At 37.3% G+C, this 23,153-nt stretch overlaps 1 protein-coding gene across 2 annotated transcripts in view; it reads left to right on the top strand.

Moving 5' to 3' along the window:
- The first annotated feature begins 3,792 nt into the window (after positions 1-3,792).
- KLHL26 (kelch like family member 26) overlaps positions 3,793-23,153 on the top strand; it is a 77,739-nt gene continuing 58,378 nt past the window's right edge. Inside the window, exon 1 of one of the 2 annotated variants that reach the window (XM_053702971.1) lies at positions 3,793-3,839. In XM_053702971.1, the coding sequence (XP_053558946.1) occupies positions 3,793-3,839 (47 nt within the window). Of the gene's footprint in view, positions 3,840-3,947; positions 4,059-23,153 lie in introns of those variants that run through there. The other variant, XM_053702972.1, reaches the window with a different exon arrangement.

The raw sequence follows: 23,153 nt of genomic DNA on the forward strand, positions 1-23,153 counted from the left end.
AATTACACTGGATTAATTTATCTCTCCAATACCCCTCCAATATACTACTAGTAACTTTGGATCAACAGCACAGGAACTGTGTTATATGTTATACGAGACTTACCTTTGGTTCTTGCTGGAAAATTACCCTGTGTGTAATACCTATAACGTATTTGTCATATGATCTCTCATTGCAATACAGTACTATGAGAGCTAGAAAAATCTCTTACTCTCAACCAATTACTGTGTAACAACTATACAGTATTAACAAAATATTAATATCACTGATAAATAAAGGATCTCCTCTTCCCATAGGGGATCCACTACATTAGTGAAAACAATCTATCCTTTTAACCTGCAGTTGTGTTCCACATCTATAGTTGTATCGTTATAGATATTTAGTTAAAGGGACACTGAACCTAATTTTTTTCTATCGTGATTCAGATAGAGCATGCAATTTTAAGCAACTTTCTAATTTACTCCTATTATCAAAATCTTTTCATTCTCTTGGTATCTTTATTTGAAATGCAAGAATGTAAGTTTAGATGCCGGCACATTTTTGGCGAACACAATGTGTTGTTCTTGCTGATTGGTGGGTTAAATTCACCTACAAATAAACAAGTGCTCTCCATGGTACTGAACCAAAAAAAAATAGCTTAGATGCCTTCTTTTTCAAATAAAGAAAGCAAGAGAACAAAGAAAAATTGATAATAGGAGTAAATTAGAAAGATGTTTAAAATTGCATGCTCTATCTGAATCACAAAAGAAAAAAAATTGGGTTTATTGTCCCTTTAAACTAAGTCAAAAAAAGAGTTTTGATAAAGAAAGTATTTACACCTTTAAATCTTAAGTGAAATGTAGCTATGTGAGCGTAAGATAAAATATAACTTTTATTGGTTACAATAAAACGGGTATATAACTAATAACCTTGCAACACACTCATTCAATATAACATTCAAACCTTAATTTAACATTTAAAGGGCCAGTCAACACAGTAGATTTGCATAATCAATAAATGCAAGATAACAAGACAATGCAATAGCACATTGAGGCCCATCTATCAAGCTCCGAATTTCTGGCGAGTCTTCAGACTCGCCAGAAACAGCAGTTATAAAGCAGTGGTCTAAAGACCGCTGCTCCATAATCCTGCCCGCCTGCTCTGAGCAGGCAGACAGGAATCGCCACAATTCAACCCGATCGAGTACGATCGTGTTGATTGACACCTCCCTGCTGGCCGCGAGTCTGCAGGGGGCGGCGTTGCACCAGCAGCTCTTGTGATCTGCTGGTGCAATGCTGAATACTGAGAGCGTATTGTTCTCCGCATTCAGCGAGGTCTTGGAGACCTGATCCTCACTGTCGGATCAGGTCCGCAAGACCTTTTGATACATAGGCCTCTTAGTCTGAACTTCAAATGAGTAGCAGATTTTTTTCTATCAATTTTATGTCTATTTCCACTCCCCCTGTACAATATGACAGCCACATTTTCTTTTTGTATGTCCTTTTCATTTTCCATTCTATCAAACTATTTGTTCCAGGATTCCCCTAAACCATATTCATTTAAAATATCTCAGTCATACCTATTGTACCTTATTTTACAGAGCAAGGTGAGATTGCTATACTTACATGATAACACAGGCATGTGTTTTCTACAAATATCCTTACATAACAAATAATACAGCAGAAGTGTTGCTGAGCTCATCCATATTAGCTGAACTTTTTTACAACTTAACTGTTTTATAACTTGGCTGATGGGGACATTGTTAAAACTTACATGAGCTGCATTCCTCATCTTATACTTTTTATTCCACATAGAATAAAACTACATATTTAATTCATGAAGGTCTACTGCAGTTTATTGGAAACCTTTTTCTTCCCATACTAGCGATCAACCTTATCACAGTCAATTTAACGACAAGCAAAATAACATGTCTTGGGGGATTACTGTTATTTTTGCTTTTTTGTTACTTATTTTGTATTCATGGAGAAATATCTATTTGTTCCATGCTGTATCAATATTCCATCATAAGATCGCATTTCAATCCATTAGAGACTGTGGCCTAAATTATAAAACAGAGCACAAAAATATTATGGTCTGACTAATCCTGGCCTTGCCTATTATTATTATTTTTTATTTATAAAGAACCAGCAAGTTCTGCAGCCCTGACCATGGGTACAAAGATAAAAGTACAACAATGATACAATATGTTTAAGACACAGACAAATACAAAGGGAATTGAGGGCCCTATTCCAGTGGGAACTTACAATCTATCTCCCCAGTGGGTCATCAGCTATCAGTCCACACGTTTTAAAAGAGGAAAGATTGTAACTATATGCCCAGGTAAAAGTTCAAGGGACAGTCTACACCAGAATTGTTATTGTTTTAAAAGATAGATAATCCCTTGTTTACCCATTCCCTAGTTTTGTATAACCAACACAGTTATATTTATATATTTTTTACCTCTGTGATTATCTTGTATCTAACCCTCTGCAGACTGCCCCTTTATTTGTTCTTTTGACAGACTTGAAGTTTAGCCAATCAGTGATGGCTCCCAGGTAACTTCACGTGCACGAGCACAGTGTTATCTATATGAAAAACATGAACACCCTCTAGTGGTGAAAAACCTGTTAAAATGCATTCTTAAGAGGCGGCCTTTAATGGTCTAAGAAATTAGCATATGAACCTCCTAAGTTAAGCTTTCAACTAAGAATACCAAGAGAACAAAGAAAAATTGGTGATAAAAGTAAATTGGAAAATTGTTTAAAATTACATGCCCTATCTGAATCATGAACGTTTTTTTTGGACTAGACTGTCCCTTTCAGCTAATTTTAAAAAGTTCCCAGGTATGCCTGTAATGTTTTGTACACTAATGCAAAACAGAATGAAATAAATACTGTTTAGTCTAAAATTAATAATAATTATGAACTTCAGTAATCTGTATTACGGTATTTATCTGCATAGCAACGCAATTTTTTTTTCTTTCTTTTATATACAAATTTTAAAGTGAAGGTAAACTTTCACAAATGAGTGCCCGGTATTTAAAAAATAATATTAAAAACAGGTACACTTTCTTCTTATGTCAGCAATGACGAATCCGAGCACTCATTCGTGAAATTTTACATTCACTTTAAAAGGGATACTAAACTAAACCCAATTTTTTTTTCCTTTCATGATTTAGATAAAGCATGCAATTTTAACCAACTTTCTTATTTAAACCTATTATCAATTGTTCTTCGTTCTCTTGCTATTTTTATTTGAAAAAGCAGGAATGTAAGTTTAGGAGCCAGATCATCCCCCCCCCCCAGCATCCTGGGTAGTGCTTGCTGATTGGTGGATACATTTAGCCACCAATTAGCAAGCGCTACCCGGGTTCTGAACCAAAAATGGGCCGGCTCCTAAGCTTACATTCCTGTTTTCAAATAAAGAAAGCAAGAGAAGGAAATTGATAATAGGTTTAATTAGAAAATTGCATGCTTTATTTGAATCGTTAAAGAACACATTTGGGTTTACTATCCCTTTAACTTCTAGGGCTTACGGATAGTGTTTGAGCTTTATATGATAATGCTACTCTAAAGTTTAAAAATATTTTATTAGCATCAATGTTAGAGGTCTTTGTCACTTTATTTACAGATATTCAACTATAAAAAAAAACATAACCCTTAAATATAAAGGGCATTGCTCCGTGCCAATAAACCTGGATTTTATTATGGCTAATAAATTAATTGTGTTAGCTATGGGAATGAAAAAAAAAATATTATCAATCATATACTGCTGCTGTCTCTTTAAAGCTAGTTACCTGAGGCTGCTCCCGGAATATGGCGGAGTCCGGCGGAGGGGAGTTTGTTTCGAGCCGGCAGATGAGGTGAGAAATTACCTAGCGATACTGTGGTATCTTCGCTCTATAGATGAAGCTTTATGTTCCATATAAATCGCCGGTCCTTTTCTTTACTAATCTCGTTAGTTTCCGCGTCTCAGCTGCCTACAGACCTGTCTGGTAGCTGCGGATATTGGAATAGGAAACACCGGGGATCTAACTGGATAGGAGGCCCAGAAAGGGGTGTGTTACTTTCTAGAGCTTATGGTAAATATCACGTTATATGCAAACCTTGTGTTTTTGTTTTAAGTGTTTTAAATGAACATTTAAGTACTATCTAAAGTAGAATAAAAAAAAGTTGCCTGGTCTCATAAAGCAAATGGGCATGGCTGCTATGCCTCAATTCTGCATTTCTGGTACATCTGCAACTATATTATACAATTCGTGATGTTTATTCTTAAAGAAATATAGTATTTATATAAACTGCTGGCTTGTGTTACAAGTCACATTACATATAAATCTAGCTAGTATTACTGTGGCATTTATTATTTTGTAGACTGTTGTGGCAGCTGGAACTGGAATCTGAATACTATTACTATTACTAAACTACCATGATGACAGAACGAATTTCCAACAATATGAACTCTATGATTGGTTAATTGCCAGGAAAGGGTCTGCCCATCACAGTGCAGGTTTTAGGATATATACTAGTAATAAATATGGTATTGGTGCTTGTCGTCTGGGCAGCAGTACTGGAACTGGTAGGTTTGCATATTAGCCAACAAATTCTGAGGACACTGCAAGGACCATTAAATACAGTAGAATTGCACATTAAACATGCATAATAAAAATACAATGCAAAAGTACTTAGTCTGCATTTCAAATGAGTTGTAGATATTTTTTGACAAATGTCAATGTTAGTTTCATTTCCCCCTGCATCATGTGACAGCCATCAGCCAATCCCAAAATGCATATACTTATATTCTGTGAATCTTGCACATTCTCAATAGAAGTTGGTGCCTCAGAAAGTGTGCATATAAAAATATTGTGCACATTTTGATAATGGAATTGAATTGGAAAGTTGTTTACAATTGTGCGCTCTATCTGAATCATTAAAGTGATTGTAAACTTTAGTGAATTAAAAGGCCAGTACTAAATAATACTCTTAAAAACAGGGGCACTTTAATTCATTAAAGTTTACAATGATGCTTATTTTTTAAAATACCTTTGCGTTATGGTAAACATAATGCAGATCCTCCACCCGTATCTGCTGATTTCTTTAGCAGATTCATGATGAATCTGGCTTCCTCCAATTGTTGTGTGCCCCCTTTGGTGTCCAGCTCGTGGGGCAACGCAGCAATTGGAGGAAGCCGGTTTCATCATCAATACGCTAATGAAGCAGCAGATGTGGACGCCGGACGGAGGATCGGCATTAAAGGGACATGAAACCCCAATTTTTTTCTTTCATTTTTCAGATTTAGAATACAATTTTAAACTACTTTCTAATTTACTTCTATTATCTAATTGTTTCATTCTCTTGGTATAATTTTTTGAAGGATCAGCAAAGCACTACTGGTTTCTAACTAAACACATGGGCAAATGACAATCAGCATATATATATGCAGCCACCAATCGGAAACGAGAACCTAGGTTCTCTGCTGCTCCTGAACTTGCCTAGATAAACCTTTCAGCAAAGGAAGAGAATTAAGCAAATTAAATAATAGAAGTAAATTGGAAAGTTGTTTAAAATTGTATTCTCTATCTGAATCATGAAAGAAACATTTTGGGTTTCTTGGCCCTTTAAGTTTACCATAACGCAAAGGTAAGTATTTTGAAAAATAAGCATCATTGTAAACTTTAATGAATTAAAGTGTCCCTGTTTTTATGAGTAGTATTTAATACTGGCCTTTAATTCACTAAAGTTTACAATCACTTTAAAGTCTAATCTTGACTTTAGCAAGTAACAAGTTATTAACCACATGGTTCCATAGCCCTACATCTCTGCCCAAAACACTCAATGTAAATTGTACACAATATACACTCAATATAATATATTGTATTATTCAGTCTATTCTATAAACTCCAGGGGATTCATAAGTGCCAGCTCACTAAATTGCTGTTTTAATGTAACGTGCAGAAGACGCAAAAGCTACAATATGCAAACACATATATTGCTGTCTGATTCCCACAAGAACTAGACATTCATGCCAAGCCCACAACAAATGGCCGATCTCTACAGTGTTGGACAGACAATTATATAACAGGACAGGAGCCCAAAAAACATCACTGTCTTGGGAAAGTCAGGACAGTTTATAAGTATGGGTTTATTCTGGGCCATTCTCCCATTGGGCCTGATGATGATCTAAAGTTCTCCCCTCTGGTGAGATGGTCTAAGAAGTGTCGTCAGTACAGTGAGGTTCCTCAGATAATCTTGGAAAGGAACATTTTAGCTTGAGAGCTGTTGCACTTGCTATGCAGCGTTTTGGATGTGGAGAGACACTTACATTACAATATATTGCCCAAAAAAGTCCTCAAAGATTTTGCCAGATTTCTTTCCATGCCAATGTTTTGGTCATCAGTCCCATTGTCCTGTGAGAGAAGGGGAAAAAGGGACAGACATAGTTGATTTGGGTGTCTGCAATGCCGGAGAGGGAGATCATCAAGTGCATGTTCAGAGAGTCTACAATAATGGGATGAAAGAGAAACAAATCAATTATATGAGTGAACAATTAAAAAGATAGAAAGGGCAAAATATGTATAGTTTACCTGATGATCAGTCACAGCCTCTGTATCAAATGTGTTGAAAAAGAGCGAGCTACAGGTGCAGCCACACAAAATGTGTGTAATAAAGGGCATTGGGGAGAGGGAGCATAAGGAACAGCTACAGTGATTGCAGTACTGGGGGGAATAGAGAGCGGAAAGGATGTAGTTATTCAGGAAATATCCACAACCATACCACATCCCCTAAATTGTATCCTGGAAATGGGTGGGGAAAAAGTGGCTTCCCTAGTCTTAGACCCTATTTTATGAATATTGAACCTGCTGTTTCACATTTTTTTTGCATCCTTCGAGGGACTTCGGCCAATTGTTTTATTACTTGAACTAATTTTGCCTTCTAAAGGTATGGATCATACCCAAATACTATGCCTTTATTAAGGACAACAAAATGTTTCCTTTAAAGGGACAGTTCATCCAAAAAATGTCTCCCCTTTAAATTATTCCCATTGATCCTTTTTACCTGCTAGAGTGTATTAAATTGGTTACAAGTAGCTCCTTTACTCCTTTTTCAGCATTTGAAATATATGATTTAGCCTGTGTTATAGCCACCTATACTGAAAGTTTTGATACTGGAGTCTCAGCTATTGACAAGCCTAAGTAAACACAGCCAGCAGAAGAAGATACACTCTCAGTGGGGTGCATGATAGTTAAGTAATAAAATGATAATTTTCCATTGTTCTCTCTATGTATTGAGTTTTGATGTTCCAGACAATTATAAGATAAGGAAGCAAGTCTGTGTACACAAAGTGACAACATAATGAGATCTGATATTACCTTAAGTTCAAACCCATTGTAATAGGCTGTAGTTTCAAAGCACAAAACCAGCTACTTCATCTAAACAAATAAACCTGAAAATGCAATTTCTCAAATATTTTATACTCTGCAGCTGGTATAATAAGTCATTGAAAATACATTAATGGAAAAACAATTTTACAGTGCACTGTCCCTTTTAAGTTTGAAAACATCCCATAAGTTCTTTTAACAATCATCACCACACTGGGGCGGGCCACATTTCCTAAATACTTCATGCTACTTTTAAGGGTGGACCCAGTAACACAGAGATACCACAATACATAATTTATGTAGAAATATTTTTTGCTATATCTTAACGAGCCTTTTTCCAAGGGATTGTATAACTGGCTATATACATATAATTAGTATAAGCAATTTTAAAACAAAAACCCTACATACTTAGTGCTGATTGACCACATAATGTAATCACGATGACAGGATTTGTCATGTAACTTGTCACTGTCAGGTTAAAGGGGTGCTCATTCAAAATGAAGGGGGCATTAAACACTTTGAGATGGTAATATAAAATGATAAAGTGTGTGTATATATATATATATATATATATATATATATATATATATATATATATATATATATATATATATATATATATATATATATATATATACAGAACACAGTTATATTCCACACAGCCGTTGGCTGCACACACTAGTGACCTATTTATAACTGTCCCTAATTGGCCACAGCTGAGAAGGTAACCTAAGTTACAACATGGCAGTTCCCATTGTTTTATAGATACTAAAAATGTATACTTATTTTGTCAATATTTAAACAGTTAAAGAATGTTAAAAAAAATACATCTCTCAGACTGATCATTTCTTTAAAGGACCACTTAATGCCGTAGAATTGCATAATTAACAAGTGCATAATAAAAAGGCAAGGCAATAACACCTACTCTGAATTTCAAATAAACAGTTGACAAATTTATTTTTTTCTCCCATTTTGCCGTCCCCTGCATCATGTGACAGACATCAGTCAATCACAGATTAGTATACGTATACCCTGTGAGCATGTAACCATGCTCAGTAGGATCTTGTTCCACAGAAAGTGTATATAAAAAGATTGTGCATAATTTGATAATGGAAGTAAATTGGAAAGTGTCTTAAAACTGCTTGCTCTCTCTGAAGTGTTTTTTGACTTATGTCCCTTTTAAATGCTTCATTCCATCTAGCATTTATTTAGTGTTTAATGTCCCGTTAAGCGTTAATGATTCAGATAGAGCATGTTGTTTTATAAAACTCTGACATTTTACTTCCATGATCAAATTGTGCACAATCTTTTAATACGCACACTTTCAGCAGAACCAGCTACTAAACTGAGCATGTGCAAGAGTTTACAGTGTATATGATTCTGTGATTGGCTGATGGCTGTAACAAGATACAGGGGACTGACAAATATTAATATATTTTTTTTTAATTTGTCAGAAAAAAATCTATTGCTCATTTAAAATTCAGAGTAAGTACTGTTGCATTGTCTTTTTCTACACTTGATGCTTATGCAATTGTACTGTATTTTAATGGTCATTGACCAAGTAAGTTAAAGGGATTGGTGATTGGTGGCATTTAGCCACCAATCAGCAAGCGCTACCCAGGTGCTGAATCAAAGATGAGCTGGCTCGTAAGCTTAGATTCCTGATTTTTCAAATAAAGATTCAAAGACAATGAAGAAAAAATGATAATAGGAGTAAATTTGAAAGTTGCTTAAAATTGCATGCTCTATCTGAATCTTAAAAGAAAAAAATTTGGGTTCAGTATCCCTTTAAGAACCCAAGTACCAGATAAATTACGTGGTTACTAGAAAGTGCTACATTGCTTTGTCTTGCCTTGTAGTGCACAAAAGCTTAGAGATGATGTTGTCATGTTAGGGAGCTGTCAGCTCAGTAAAGGGGAAATTCACTAAAAGGGCAAGAAACCCAATATTTTTCTTTCATGGTTCAGATAAAGCATACAGTTTTATTCAACTTTCCAGTTTACTCCTGTTATCTAATTTACTTCCTTCTCTTGGTATCCTTTGTTTAAAATCATGCCTAGGTAGTGTCAGAAGCAGCAATGCACTACTGGGAGCTCATTACTGATAGATGGCTGCATATATATGACTGTTGTAATAGGTTTACACAATGTGTTCAGCTAGCTTCCAGTAGGTCCATTGCTGCTCTTTCAACAAAGGATACCAAGGTTATGAAGCAAATTTGATTATAGAAGTAAATTGGAAAGCTGTTTAAAAGTGTATGTTCTGTCTGAATCATAAAATGAAAATATAGGGTTTCATGTCCCTTTAAGGTTACTAATGAGAACAGTAGTTGAGGTTACATAAGATGCATAATAATTTGTGAAAGAATGACGTGACATTTAGGGCAATATTTATCATGAGGCGAATACCTCGATCGGTTGCAGACTCGTTCATTTGAGCCTGCAACTGATATTTATGAAGCAGCGGTTTAAACCAATGCTTCATAAACCCTCTTGCCAACTTGTATTTGGCGGATGAAAATCACTCCCATATTACCCTGACCAGGGTGATTGATAAGCTCTACTCTCATGCAATTGCTTTACGAGGGTAGGGGGGCAGCATTGCATAAGCGTTTGCTCGTGCAATGGTACATATGGGGAACATTTGCACTCCACAATCTGTGATGGAGTGTAGACAGGTTCACAACATTGCAGAATGACACATGTTGACCTTAGTGTAACCGGGTAGTAAATAGGTGTGGCAGCTAGCCAATGGTACAAGACAATGAGATCTGATAGAGTGGGGGTAAGTTGTGAGTTGCTAGAATTATCATTGCTATTATGGTCGCCTTGATGATTGTGTTCGTTTGACTCCTGCAGTTCTATTTTGTGTCAAAAGTGTTGTCAAAAAGTATATTGCGGTATATCCCGACCCTATCATTTTAGAAAAACACAACATTTCGGGCTCACCCCTTAATCATGATTAAGGGGTGAGCCCTGAAACGTCGTGTTTTTCTTTTATCTTGTCCTAAATAAAGACTTTATTACTGGTGCTGGGGCCTTCTTGCACTTTTTGGAATCTTGGAAACCGTCTCAATCCCTGCAGCAGGCACAGTGTGTTGTGCTGGACTCCTGCCCTTTTCTATACCTATCCTTTTAGAAATGCATGTCATATTATTTATCTATAATAATTTGCATAGGCTTTAAACAATTTGTGGAAAAGAAAAGTTATTGGATGGGATTGTTTTAACATATTAAAATCTATTATAATGTTCTAAAAGGTCTCTGTCATAGTCCATGGCTAAAAAGCAGTATTTATTAGTGACTCATCAATCATAGCTTGTCTTAGGTTGCAATTTGACCGACGGGCTGTATAGCCATATGACTGATCTGATGTTTGATCTAAGAAAATTGATTAGGAACTGCAGAGCCATGGGCCTGATGTGGGCATGTAACTAACTGGGGATTTATGGCAGTGCCTTCTAATATGAACTACAATGTTGGCATGCATCTTACAGGGGTTTAATGGGCAAAGGGTTTTTGTATTTTTGGCAGGGTCTGATCACAGTCCCACCAAGTGTTTACTGGAAACCCCACTTTTAGAGAAGGAAATACATTTTTACGTAATTCTCTCACTCTCTCTCACTCTCTCACTCTCTCTCTCTCACTCTCTCTCTCTCACTCTCTCTCTCACTCTCTCTCTCACTCTCTCTCTCACTCTCTCTCTCACTCTCTCTCTCACTCTCTCTCTCACTCTCTCTCTCACTCTCTCTCTCACTCTCTCTCTCACACTCTCTCTCACACTCTCTCTCACTCTCTCTCGATATACAGTGTGTGTATAGATAGATATATGCTACATTGAAGCAGATGGTCTGGGGGTAGGCAGCTAGTGGATGCTGTGTACTCTAATTAATATGGAGTGTGGAGAAATCTTGTTTGATAAATAGTAAAAAAATAAATAAAAGCTGTAGTCTGAAACTTGCTGAAATAAATATGTATTTGCGAATGTGCTATTAACTAGAAACATAGGTATGAGCCATGTAAAGCATAAAAGCTTCTATTATCAAATTTGCTTTGTTCCCATGATATTCTTTTTTGAAGAGATACCTAGGTAGGCATCTAGAGTACGAAATAGTGCTGCTATCTAGTGCTCTTGCAGATGTATATAGTGCTCCAGACATATGCACGCTCCTGAGATTACAGCTCTGGTTTTCAACAAAAGATATCAAGAAAACAAAGAAAATGTGATAATAGCAGTACATCAGAAAGTTGTTTTTTTAATTACATGTTCTAACTCATGAAAGAAACAAATGAGGTTTTAATGTCCCTTTATTAGCAAGCCTGCCTTGTCTCGGGAGTAAGGCAGTGCAGAAATAGCCTAATGGAGGACACCCCAGGCTACACGTTGTCCCAGTGAGCCCATGTCTGTCAGAGGGGAGCCTCCGTTTATGGGATGCACACTATGATCAGCGTGTATGTCATGCTGCTGGGAGCCTGCATGTGAGATTAGCCAAATGACAGTTAATGTTATTGTATACATAAATGTATACAAATGTAAATGTAACAAAATGCGCGCAGGCTTTTTAAGTTTACACTTTTTTAGTCACCAGCTTCTACTGAGCATGTGCAAGAATTCATAGAATATACTTTTATGCATTTGTGATTGGCTGATGTCTGTCACATGATACAGGAGGAGTGGAAATAGACATAACTTTGAAATTTTAGAAAAAGAAAATCTACTCATTTGAAATTCAGACTAGGTGCTATTGCATTGTCTTGTTATCATGCATTTTTTGTTTATGCAAATATATTGTATTTTCTGGTCCTTTTAATAACAATTACATTATTTAAAAACTTACAGTGGAGAGCTGGAATTTCTGAGTTCCAGGCATCTGCCTGCATATGGAACCGGAGCACAATTAATGCTCCAGTTCAATATGAAGGCAGATGCCTAATCGTTACAGACGGTGACACTGTGGGTATCCCTGTCTGTAACAATCATCTGCTGGTGCCGGTGGGAGCTGTGGGAGGGAAAGCAGGAGGCTGGTGGGCGGTCCAGCAGCTGAGGGAGACAGAAGGGCCCTACACTGCAAAAAAAAAATGGTGGGAGGGATGGGGAGATACATTACAGAAAAAAGCTAAAGTTCGCTAGACGGGGGGAAGTGGGGGGGAGCACTACAATATAGATTTTTTTTAAAACAAATTATTTATATATATATATATATATATATATATATATATATATATATATATACACATATACATACAGGGAGTGCAGAATTATTAGGCAAATGAGTATTTTGACCACATCATCCTCTTTATGCATGTTGTCTTACTCCAAGCTGTATAGGCTCGAAAGCCTACTACCAATTAAGCATATTAGGTGATGTGCATCTCTGTAATGAGAAGGGGTGTGGTCTAATGACATCAACACCCTATATCAGGTGTGCATAATTATTAGGCAACTTCCTTTCCTTTGGCAAAATGGGTCAAAAGAAGGACTTGACAGGCTCAGAAAAGTCAAAAATAGTGAGATATCTTGCAGAGGGATGCAGCACTCTTAAAATTGCAAAGCTTCTGAAGCGTGAGCATCGAACAATCAAGCGTTTCATTCAAAATAGTCAACAGGGTCGCAAGAAGCGTGTGGAAAAACCAAGGCGCAAAATAACTGCCCATGAACTGAGAAAAGTCAAGCGTGCAGCTGCCAAGATGCCACTTGCCACCAGTTTGGCCATATTTCAGAGCTGCAACATCACTGGAGTGCCCAAAAGCACAAGGTGTGCAATACTCAGAGACATGGCCAAGGTAAGAAAGGCTGAAAGACGACCACCACTGAACAAGACACACAAGCTGAAATGTCAAGACTGGGCCAAGAAATATCTCAAGACTGATTTTTCTAAGGTTTTATGGACTGATGAAATGAGAGTGAGTCTTGATGGGCCAGATGGATGGGCCCGTGGCTGGATTGGTAAAGGGCAGAGAGCTCCAGTCCGACTCAGACGCCAGCAAGGTGGAGGTGGAGTACTGGTTTGGGCTGGTATCATCAAAGATGAGCTTGTGGGGCCTTTTCGGGTTGAGGATGGAGTCAAGCTCAACTCCCAGTCCTACTGCCAGTTTCTGGAAGACACCTTCTTCAAGCAGTGTGTCAGGGTTACTGCTTGCTAATGATCTGTCCCTTTAAGAGCCTCCTATATCAAGCACTTCCCCCCAGCATTCATTGCTGGTTAATTGAGAAAGGATTCACAGCACAAGCGTTACACTGAGAGTTTTCCTCACTCTCCAACAGCCTCATAAATTCTTATTTGAAGAGTTACTGATAACATCTTTTATTTTTCATTCCTACATCTAGCAGCTCTTCTACTCAATTCAACACTGGAAGATATTTCATTCTATAAGGAAATCAAACTAACTCGACATCAAACCCTGAAGCATTTACAAGGTAACAGGATTCAAGCAGCTTCATACACAGCACAGCAAGTAGCGGTGACGTCATCATCTGCAGCCGCAACCGCTCTCCCTCTGAGTACCACGCTGCTGTTCATAACAAACGGACAAGTAACAATTCCTGTGTTCTCAGGTCAGACCTAATTATTTTATTATTAATCGTTATCCTTACTTATTTTGATGAACTTTACCTGCCTAATTAAGGAATACTATATTTTACGTTACTGCTTAATTTGAACTGTTTGCATTATCAAATGCCCTGAAAGTAATACAGTTTATGAAGTTAATAAACTGTCACTTATTGGGCAAATAGTAATACATTATATGAAGCACTGACAACGAATTCATCAAGCTTCTTTTATGTTACAAACCTACTTTTGAGGAAATTGTTGGTTCTTATTTATAAAACAAAATTAAATGCTTGTTCAAATTGCAACAAATACAGACTATTACAAAATTAACCAGCCATAAGGAAGAAAGGATTTAGTGTTTGTGTACACAGAATTATCCTATACTAAACATATACTTTCAACAGCAATTATGGAACAAGATCTTTTAAGTGATAAAGTTCAAGTCTTGTCAGACAGATTAGAAGCTTTATCAGGTTCTTTCCATGAATTACAAGTGGAAAATCAGGCTTTGAAGGCCTGCTTAAGAGAGACTCTGGCACCTAAACCTGCAAGTGCAGATTCTATCCCTGAACCTATGGTCTCCCCCCCAGAAAAATTCTCTGGTGACCGTTCAAGATTCAGAGAGTTTAAAAACTCCTGTTTGTTGCTTTTTCAATTAAAGCCACGTACTTATCCCACAGAAAGATCAAGAGTGCTCACTGTGATATCATATTTGAGGGGGGAACCTAGGGCTTGGGCTGACTCTTTTTTTGAAAATGATGATGCAATACTGGGATCTCTAGATGAATTCTTTGATCAAATGTCAGCATTATATGATGACCCTTTCAAACAGGTCACAGCTGAAAACTTACTTAGATCTTTAAAACAAAGAAAGAACCCAGTGGAGTCTTACATCACACAATTTAAAATTTCTGCCCGTGATTCGGGATGGAATGAGGTCTCCCTTAAAACTCAATATCGTTTAGGATTATCTGAGGATATAAAGGATGAGCTTTCACGCACAGGTATTCCAGATTCATTGGAAGATTTCTTTTCTCTCACTATTAACATAGATAGACGGCTTAGGGAACGCCGCTCTGAAAAGGCTAGCGGTACAAAAAGCTTTCTCTCCACACCTGTTTATCAAACTAAGGAATCACCACAACCTATGGACATAGGCTTCATAAAGGGTCCCCTCTCCTCTCAGGAAAAGACTAGGAGGAAGTTGCATAGTTTGTGCATGTATTGTGCCTGCCCTACACATGAAGTAAAGGACTGCCCAGTTCTGGCTAGGAATAAGAAGGGTAGGTTGCCTAACATCTCTGAATCCCTGTTAATGAAAACCATTAAACCATCATATTTAACTATCCCTATTATTTTACAGTGGGATCAAATCAGGATAACAACTGAAGCTATCCTGGACACCGGCTCATGTAGAAATTTTGTTGATTTTTCTTTTGTGAAACAGAATAAAATACCTCTGGTCTCTAAGAAAACTCCAGTCTCTGTGAAGGTCATTGATGGCTCTTTTTTAAAATCAGGTCCTGTCACACACCAAACTACACCATTACAGGTAAAATCTTGCACACACATCACAGAAACACTCACTTTTGATGTCATATCTTCACCAATGTTTAATGTAATTCTTGGTATAAATTGGTTTTGTAAACACAAACCAACTATAAACTGGAATGACCTCAGTTTATCTTTTCCTCATCTCACTCAAAATAGTGAGACATCATCAGATTTAATTATGCTACAGGTTGAGGATAATATTTTACCCAAACAATATGCAGACTTCTCAGATGTTTTTAATAAAAAAGAAGCTGAATGTCTGCCCCCTCATAGGGATTACGATTGTCCTATTGATTTACTCCCAGGAGTTTCAATTCCCTATGGACATATCTACCCCCTTTCCAAACCAGAACTAGAACACCTTAAAAATTATATCGATGAGAACCTCCGAAAAGGTTTTATAAGACCTAGTACCTCTCCTGCAGGTGCAGGCATATTTTTTGTTACCAATAAAGATGGCACGTTAAGACCAATCATTGATTACAGGGAATTGAACAGGCGTACCAGAAAAAACAGGTACCCCCTACCTTTAATCCCTGAATTAATTGAAAGATTAAGGGGGGCCTCAATTTTCACTAAATTGGATCTTCGAGGTGCCTATAATCTTATACGAATGAGAGCTGGCGACGAATGGCTCACTGCTTTTCGGACTAGATATGGGCTATTCGAATATACAGTGATGCCATTCGGTCTGTGCAATGCCCCAGCAACATTCCAATGCTTAATCAATGATCTTTTCAGAGATATTTTGGATGTATATGTTGTTGTCTATTTGGACGATATTCTAGTTTACTCACAAAATTTAGATCAACATAGAATGCATGTTAGAGAGGTTCTCACTAGGTTACGAAAAAATAACCTATACGCTAAACTAGAAAAATGTATATTTGAATCAAATAATATCTCTTTTCTGGGGTATAACATCTCTCCTGAAGGAATCAAGATGCAAGATGACAAGGTTCAGGCCATTCATAATTGGCCGACTCCTCAATGTAAGAAAGATGTTCAACGTTTCCTTGGCTTCTCAAATTATTATAGGAAATTCATTCCTGGATTTGCTGCTATTACCAAACCTCTTACTGAACTCACCAAATTGAATCATCCTTTCAGGTGGACAAGCCATACTCAACAGGTATTTGACCTTTTAAAAAATAAATTCACTACAGCACCCATTCTCCAATACCCGGATTTAGAAAAGCAATTTATCCTGGAAGTTGACGCTTCTGAGTTCGCAATAGGGGCAATCCTCTCTCAAAGGAAATCATTCAAAGAACCCTTACATCCGGTCGCATTCTTCTCTAGATTGATGCAACCAGCAGAGTTAAATTATCCAGTTGGCGAGAAAGAATTACTTGCAATAAAGTGTTCCTTCGATCACTGGAGGCATTTGCTTGAGGGTGCAACACAACCAACTGTCATATATACTGACCACAAAAATCTACAATATCTTCAGTCTAATCGAACTCTATCCTCCAGACAATTACGCTGGAGTCTTTACTTCTCTCGTTTCCATTACATCATTACCTACAGGCCTGGTACAAAAAATGGCAAGGCTGACGCCCTCTCTAGACAAGGTCCTAAACCTATAATACCATGCATTCCTACTACTATTGTTCCTAAGGACTCTATCATTGGAGTTATAACAAGTCTAACTACAGTGATAAAAGATGCTACTGCTATTGATCCATCAGTACCTCATACAGATCTTACTTACAATTCTGATGGCTTACTCTATAAGGACGGGAAGCTATACATACCTCCAAATCTTAGATCTTCAATCTTGAAAACAGTTCATGAGTCTCCCCTTGCTGGACACATGGGAAGGGATAAAACTTTGGATTTACTTAAGAGATCTTTTTGGTGGCCTACTCTTAACCTCGATCTCAAAGAATATATTTCTAAATGTGTTATATGCGCAACCTCCAAACCTTCTAAACAACTCCCTGTGGGTCTTTTACAGCCTTTACCTGTACCTCAAGTACCCTGGGAGGCGGTATCCCTAGACTTTATCGTGGACTTACCTCTCTCTAACAAATATACCACTATAATGGTTGTCACCGATCTATTCTCAAAGATGGCACATTTCATACCGGTTACCTCCCTACCCACTTCCAAGTTCACCAGTGAATTGTTCATTCAAAACATTGTAAGACTGCATGGAATACCTAAAACCATCCTTAGTGACCGTGGAACCCAATTCACATCTAAGTTCTGGAGAAATTTGTGTGCTGCTCTGCATATAGAACAAAAACTCACCACTGCTTACCATCCTCAGACGAATGGGCAGACGGAGAGGGTGAACCAGTGGCTAGAGCAATACCTACGTTGTTTCTGCTCTCACCAACAAGATTCTTGGGCCACCTACTTGCCCCTAGCAGAATTTGCCTATAATAATAATAAGAGTTCTACAACTGGCACATCACCATTTTTTATAAATTATGGTTTACATCCAAATTTCACACTACTTCCGAAGATTGACACCCCATGTCCTCAGGTGAATGATCTGGTTAATGACATTTCTGCTAACTTTTCTTCAATTCGTGAACATATTCTTCAGGCACAGGCATCACAACGCAGGTACTACGATCTTCGCCACAGACCTAGTCCTCAATATTCCGTAGGACAACAAGTATGGCTCTCCACTAAGAACCTCAAGATACCTTATCCTTGTAGGAAACTAGGTAAACTCTTTTTGGGTCCTTACCCTATCGTCAGGGTAAATGGTCCAACAACAGTTACACTCCAACTACCATCAACTTTTAAGATACATCCAACTTTCCATGTGTCTCTTATCAAACCTTGCAACCTACCCATAACAAATATTACATCAGAAGACCCAATACCTTCTGCTAATCTTGATTGCCAGTATGAGGTTCATAGCATTCTGGATTCTAGACTACGTCGTGGGAATCTTTTCTATTTGGTTCATTGGAAGGGTTTTGGCCATGAGGATGATTCCTGGGAGCCTGCCTCGAACATATCTGCTCCACGTCTGATTTCCCTCTTCCATAGACGTAACCCTGATCGTCCTAGGCCTTGAACCTCGCTGTGGTTCTTTTTGTGGGGGGCTCTGTCAGGGTTACTGCTTGCTAATGATCTGTCCCTTTAAGAGCCTCCTATATCAAGCACTTCCCCCCAGCATTCATTGCTGGTTAATTGAGAAAGGATTCACAGCACAAGCGTTACACTGAGAGTTTTCCTCACTCTCCAACAGCCTCATAAATTCTTATTTGAAGAGTTACTGATAACATCTTTTATTTTTCATTCCTACATCTAGCAGCTCTTCTACTCAATTCAACACTGGAAGATATTTCATTCTATAAGGAAATCAAACTAACTCGACATCAAACCCTGAAGCATTTACAAGGTAACAGGATTCAAGCAGCTTCATACACAGCACAGCAAGTAGCGGTGACGTCATCATCTGCAGCCGCAACCGCTCTCCCTCTGAGTACCACGCTGCTGTTCATAACAAACGGACAAGTAACAATTCCTGTGTTCTCAGGTCAGACCTAATTATTTTATTATTAATCGTTATCCTTACTTATTTTGATGAACTTTACCTGCCTAATTAAGGAATACTATATTTTACGTTACTGCTTAATTTGAACTGTTTGCATTATCAAATGCCCTGAAAGTAATACAGTTTATGAAGTTAATAAACTGTCACTTATTGGGCAAATAGTAATACATTATATGAAGCACTGACAACGAATTCATCAAGCTTCTTTTATGTTACAAACCTACTTTTGAGGAAATTGTTGGTTCTTATTTATAAAACAAAATTAAATGCTTGTTCAAATTGCAACAAATACAGACTATTACACAGTGGTACAGGAAGAAGTCTGCATCCTTCAAGAAAAACATGATTTTCATGCAGGACAATGCTCCATCACACGCGTCCAAGTACACCACAGCGTGGCTGGCAAGAAAGGGTATAAAAGAAGAAAATCTAATGACATGGCCTCCTTGTTCACCTGATCTGAACCCCATTGAGAACCTGTGGTCCATCATCAAATGTGAGATTTACAAGGAGGGAAAACAGTACACCTCTCTGAACAGTGTCTGGGAGGCTGTGGTTGCTGCTGCACGCAATGTTGATGGTGAACAGATCAAAACACTGACAGAATCCATGGATGGCAGGCTTTGAGTGTCCTTGCAAAGAAAGGTGGCTATATTGGTCACTGATTTGTTTTTGTTTTGTTTTTGAATGTCAGAAATGTATATTTGTGAATGTTGAGATGTTATATTGGTTTCACTGGTAAAAATAAATAATTGAAATGGGTATATATTTGTTTTTTGTTAAGTTGCCTAATAATTATGCACAGTAATAGTCACCTGCACACACAGATATCCCCCTAAAATAGCTATAACTAAAAACAAACTAAAAACTACTTTCAAAACTATTCAGCTTTGATATTAATGAGTTTTTTGGGTTCATTGAGAACATGGTTTTTGTTCAATAATAAAATTAATCCTCAAAAATACAACTTGCCTAATAATTCTGCACTCCCTGTGTATGTATATATATATATATATATATATATATATATATATATATATATATATATATATATATATATATATATATATATATATATATATATATATATATATACATATATATACATATATATACATACACTTGCAAACAGCTGCCAGTACTAAAGATGGCCCCAATTAGGGGGAGGGTTAGAGAGCTATTTGAGGGGGATTATGGAGGTGGAAGGATTGAGGAGGAAAAAGGGTTGAGAAGTTGGCAAAAAAAATATATAGAAAAAAATAACAATAATAATAATTAAAAAAACAACAAAAAAAAACTGATTACTGGTAGAAGACTGTCTGCCAGTACCTAAGATAGTGGGGGTGTGGGGGAAAAGAACTGTTTGGGAGGGTTCAGGAGTTGGGAGGGTAATCTCTCTAAAGCTAAAATTAACCTTACAAGCTACCCGATTAACCACTTCATTGCCGGGAATAATAGATTTGTGGCATTCTAATTACCAAAGCCATGTATATTTGCTATTTCTGAACAAGTGGGATCACAGAGAAGGTTTTACAATCACACTAGTGACTTATGTTATCTAAGTATTAATTTGTACTCTATGCTTAAGCACTGCTCCTATAGGTCACCCATTTATTTCTATAATAACAAGACAAGGTACCTCAGGAGAAAATAAGTCCCCAAATAAAGAAATAACAATAATTGATTTGTGGTTTGCTCCTAATCCTTTGATTGAAGCTTTTACAATCATTTGTGTCATGATTACGCAAGCGGTATGGAAATAATTTTATTTTCTGCCTTTCAAGATAAGTGTTTTAATATAATGTGTCAAAATACCTCTAGATAAATATCCTTGGATGTCTAATTCTACAAATCTATACTTTGGTGTAGTAGTTATGAATTGGGTGACCGCTATTTATCTTACAGTCCAAGCATAGCAAAGTTTAGTGTTAAACCAGTAATTACATCTTTGTTGTATTTTGCCTATATTTGTTAGAAATTACTTGGAAACATAGCCATATGTGGTATTCTTAAAATCAGGACAACATAATTAATCTATTTGGATGTATTTTTCTTTAGCTACACTAATTTTGTAGAAATGGTTATAACTAAGGAAAACTGCAAAAAATGCTTGTTTTCTCCATTTTTAGTATTAAATTCCTAGTTATTGTTATTTTATAGACCCATATAGGGTATCACTAGTGGGTAGGGTTGCCACCCGCCCCGGTTTCACCGGGACAGTCCCGGTCTGAGGCTTTGTGTCCCGTGTCCCGGAACTAGCCTCAAATGCCCCGGGCTAAGCGCTCCCCTGGCGCAGCAGTGACTCAAGCACAGACTTTACAAAAAATATGCTGGCCAGTGGAGCGCTTAGCCCGGGGTTATTAACCGGGTAGGTGGAGTCTGGAGGAGAGACGGTCTTGTGACAGGGCAGGGCATGCTCCCCCCTCAAACAAACACATGCATAGTCCACTGTCCAGCCCAGGCATTCCATTTCCAGCTGCTGCCTGCGAACAGATAACTGGGATTCTCGTTCCTCTGCTTTCCGTGACCCTCCTCGTTTTAAGTAAAAAGATTGCCTTTTGGTGAAAAGACATCACGGGTTAATGGTTTCTTCTAAAAATCTAAGATTAAAAAAGGGGGCAACGTTTGAGCAGCACTTATTTTTCAATAGTGGTGTCGTCAAATGTTTACCCGTGGTATTAAGCGGGTTATTTTTATACCTTAGTTTTTTTATACCTTCAAAAGAGGGTTATTATTATATTCCTTTGATTTTATTTTGGGAACGTTTTAAGCCACATAACTCGGAACAATGAGATCTATCTGATAACGGCAGGATTAAATGTTTGTATTTTGTAAGTGGGATATTTCTTTTGTTTCATTCATTTTGACAAAGAACCGCAGACTATGCTGCTAAAATTAGGGCAATGCTAATTTTTATATTTTGATTTGTTTGACAGTGATTCATTCACGTGTGAAGCTCACATTTACCTGTTCAGAACATGTGATTAGATATCCATTACAATATATTTATATTGATACACACACACACTACTACATTAGTACCTCAGACAAGCACAAAAAAACAACTCTGCCCATTGTCATCATAATTTCCCCCGCCAGAAAGTTTATATTTATGTTTGTTTTTGGTGTTTTGTATGATAAGGGGTATTTATATGATCTGTGTAATGCACCACAATTTGCCTGCCATCACACACAAAAACATAGCAGGTCTACTACAATGGAGGGTTACATAAGCTTCCCTGCTGTGTCGTATATTTAAGCCATGCCCTCTCCACGCCCACTTAAAAAGTGTCCAGGATTTTTTTGGGCAAAAGGTGGCAACCCTACTAGTGGGCCTGTTTGTCTGTTAAAAAACAATGTATAATATGTATGGATGCACTTTAAAAAAGAGTGGATAATTAAGGTAAAACCGATAGTGAGCAAAATTGCTTGTGTCATTTAAAGTGATTGTAAGTTTAAGTATTTGCTGGCTACTATATAAAACTACTATAAAAAAAACGGGCACTTTATAAAAAAAAAAGAAGACGCTGCATTTTGAAAATATTTACCATTTAGAGATGGTAAACATCGCACCATTTCTCTGCCCGCGTCTCTTACTTTGTTTCCAGCTTCATCCAATCGTTTACTTGCCCTACGAGCTGGACGTTAAGTGGGGCACGCAATGATTGGATGAAGCCGGATTCGTCATCGCTCAGCTAAAGAAAGTATTAGATGCAGGAGGAGGAATGGTGTGATGTTTACCATCCCTAAATAGTAAATATTTTAGAAATGCAGCATCTTAAAAAAAAAAAAAAATGAATCAATTAAAATGCCCTGTTTTTTTATACTAATTTTATATAGTAGCCAGCAAATACTTAAACTTGACAATCACAGAAATTGAGAAAAACCTTGGTCCTTAAGGGGTTAACTTTGAATAGTATAGTGGAATTGTCTACAGGTTTGGACACAGTACATTGTCACAAGATTCTTTGTTCTGGGTCACAACCTCCTCTCTTTTACAGTATGCACAGCCCCTTCTGGATAAATGCTTCTGTTTGTGTAAAACAATGAATGTTGGCATCATCTGTCTATTGTAAACAAATGTTGAATGTAAACGTGACATTTGATTGCAAGAACATTTCAATATGACTTTAAAATGCAATCGTTTAAAATTGCATCTTATAGTTTAAAT

The sequence above is a fragment of the Bombina bombina genome, chromosome 2 (genome assembly GCF_027579735.1).
Source record: "Bombina bombina isolate aBomBom1 chromosome 2, aBomBom1.pri, whole genome shotgun sequence".
Classification (NCBI taxonomy): Eukaryota; Metazoa; Chordata; class Amphibia; order Anura; family Bombinatoridae; genus Bombina; species Bombina bombina.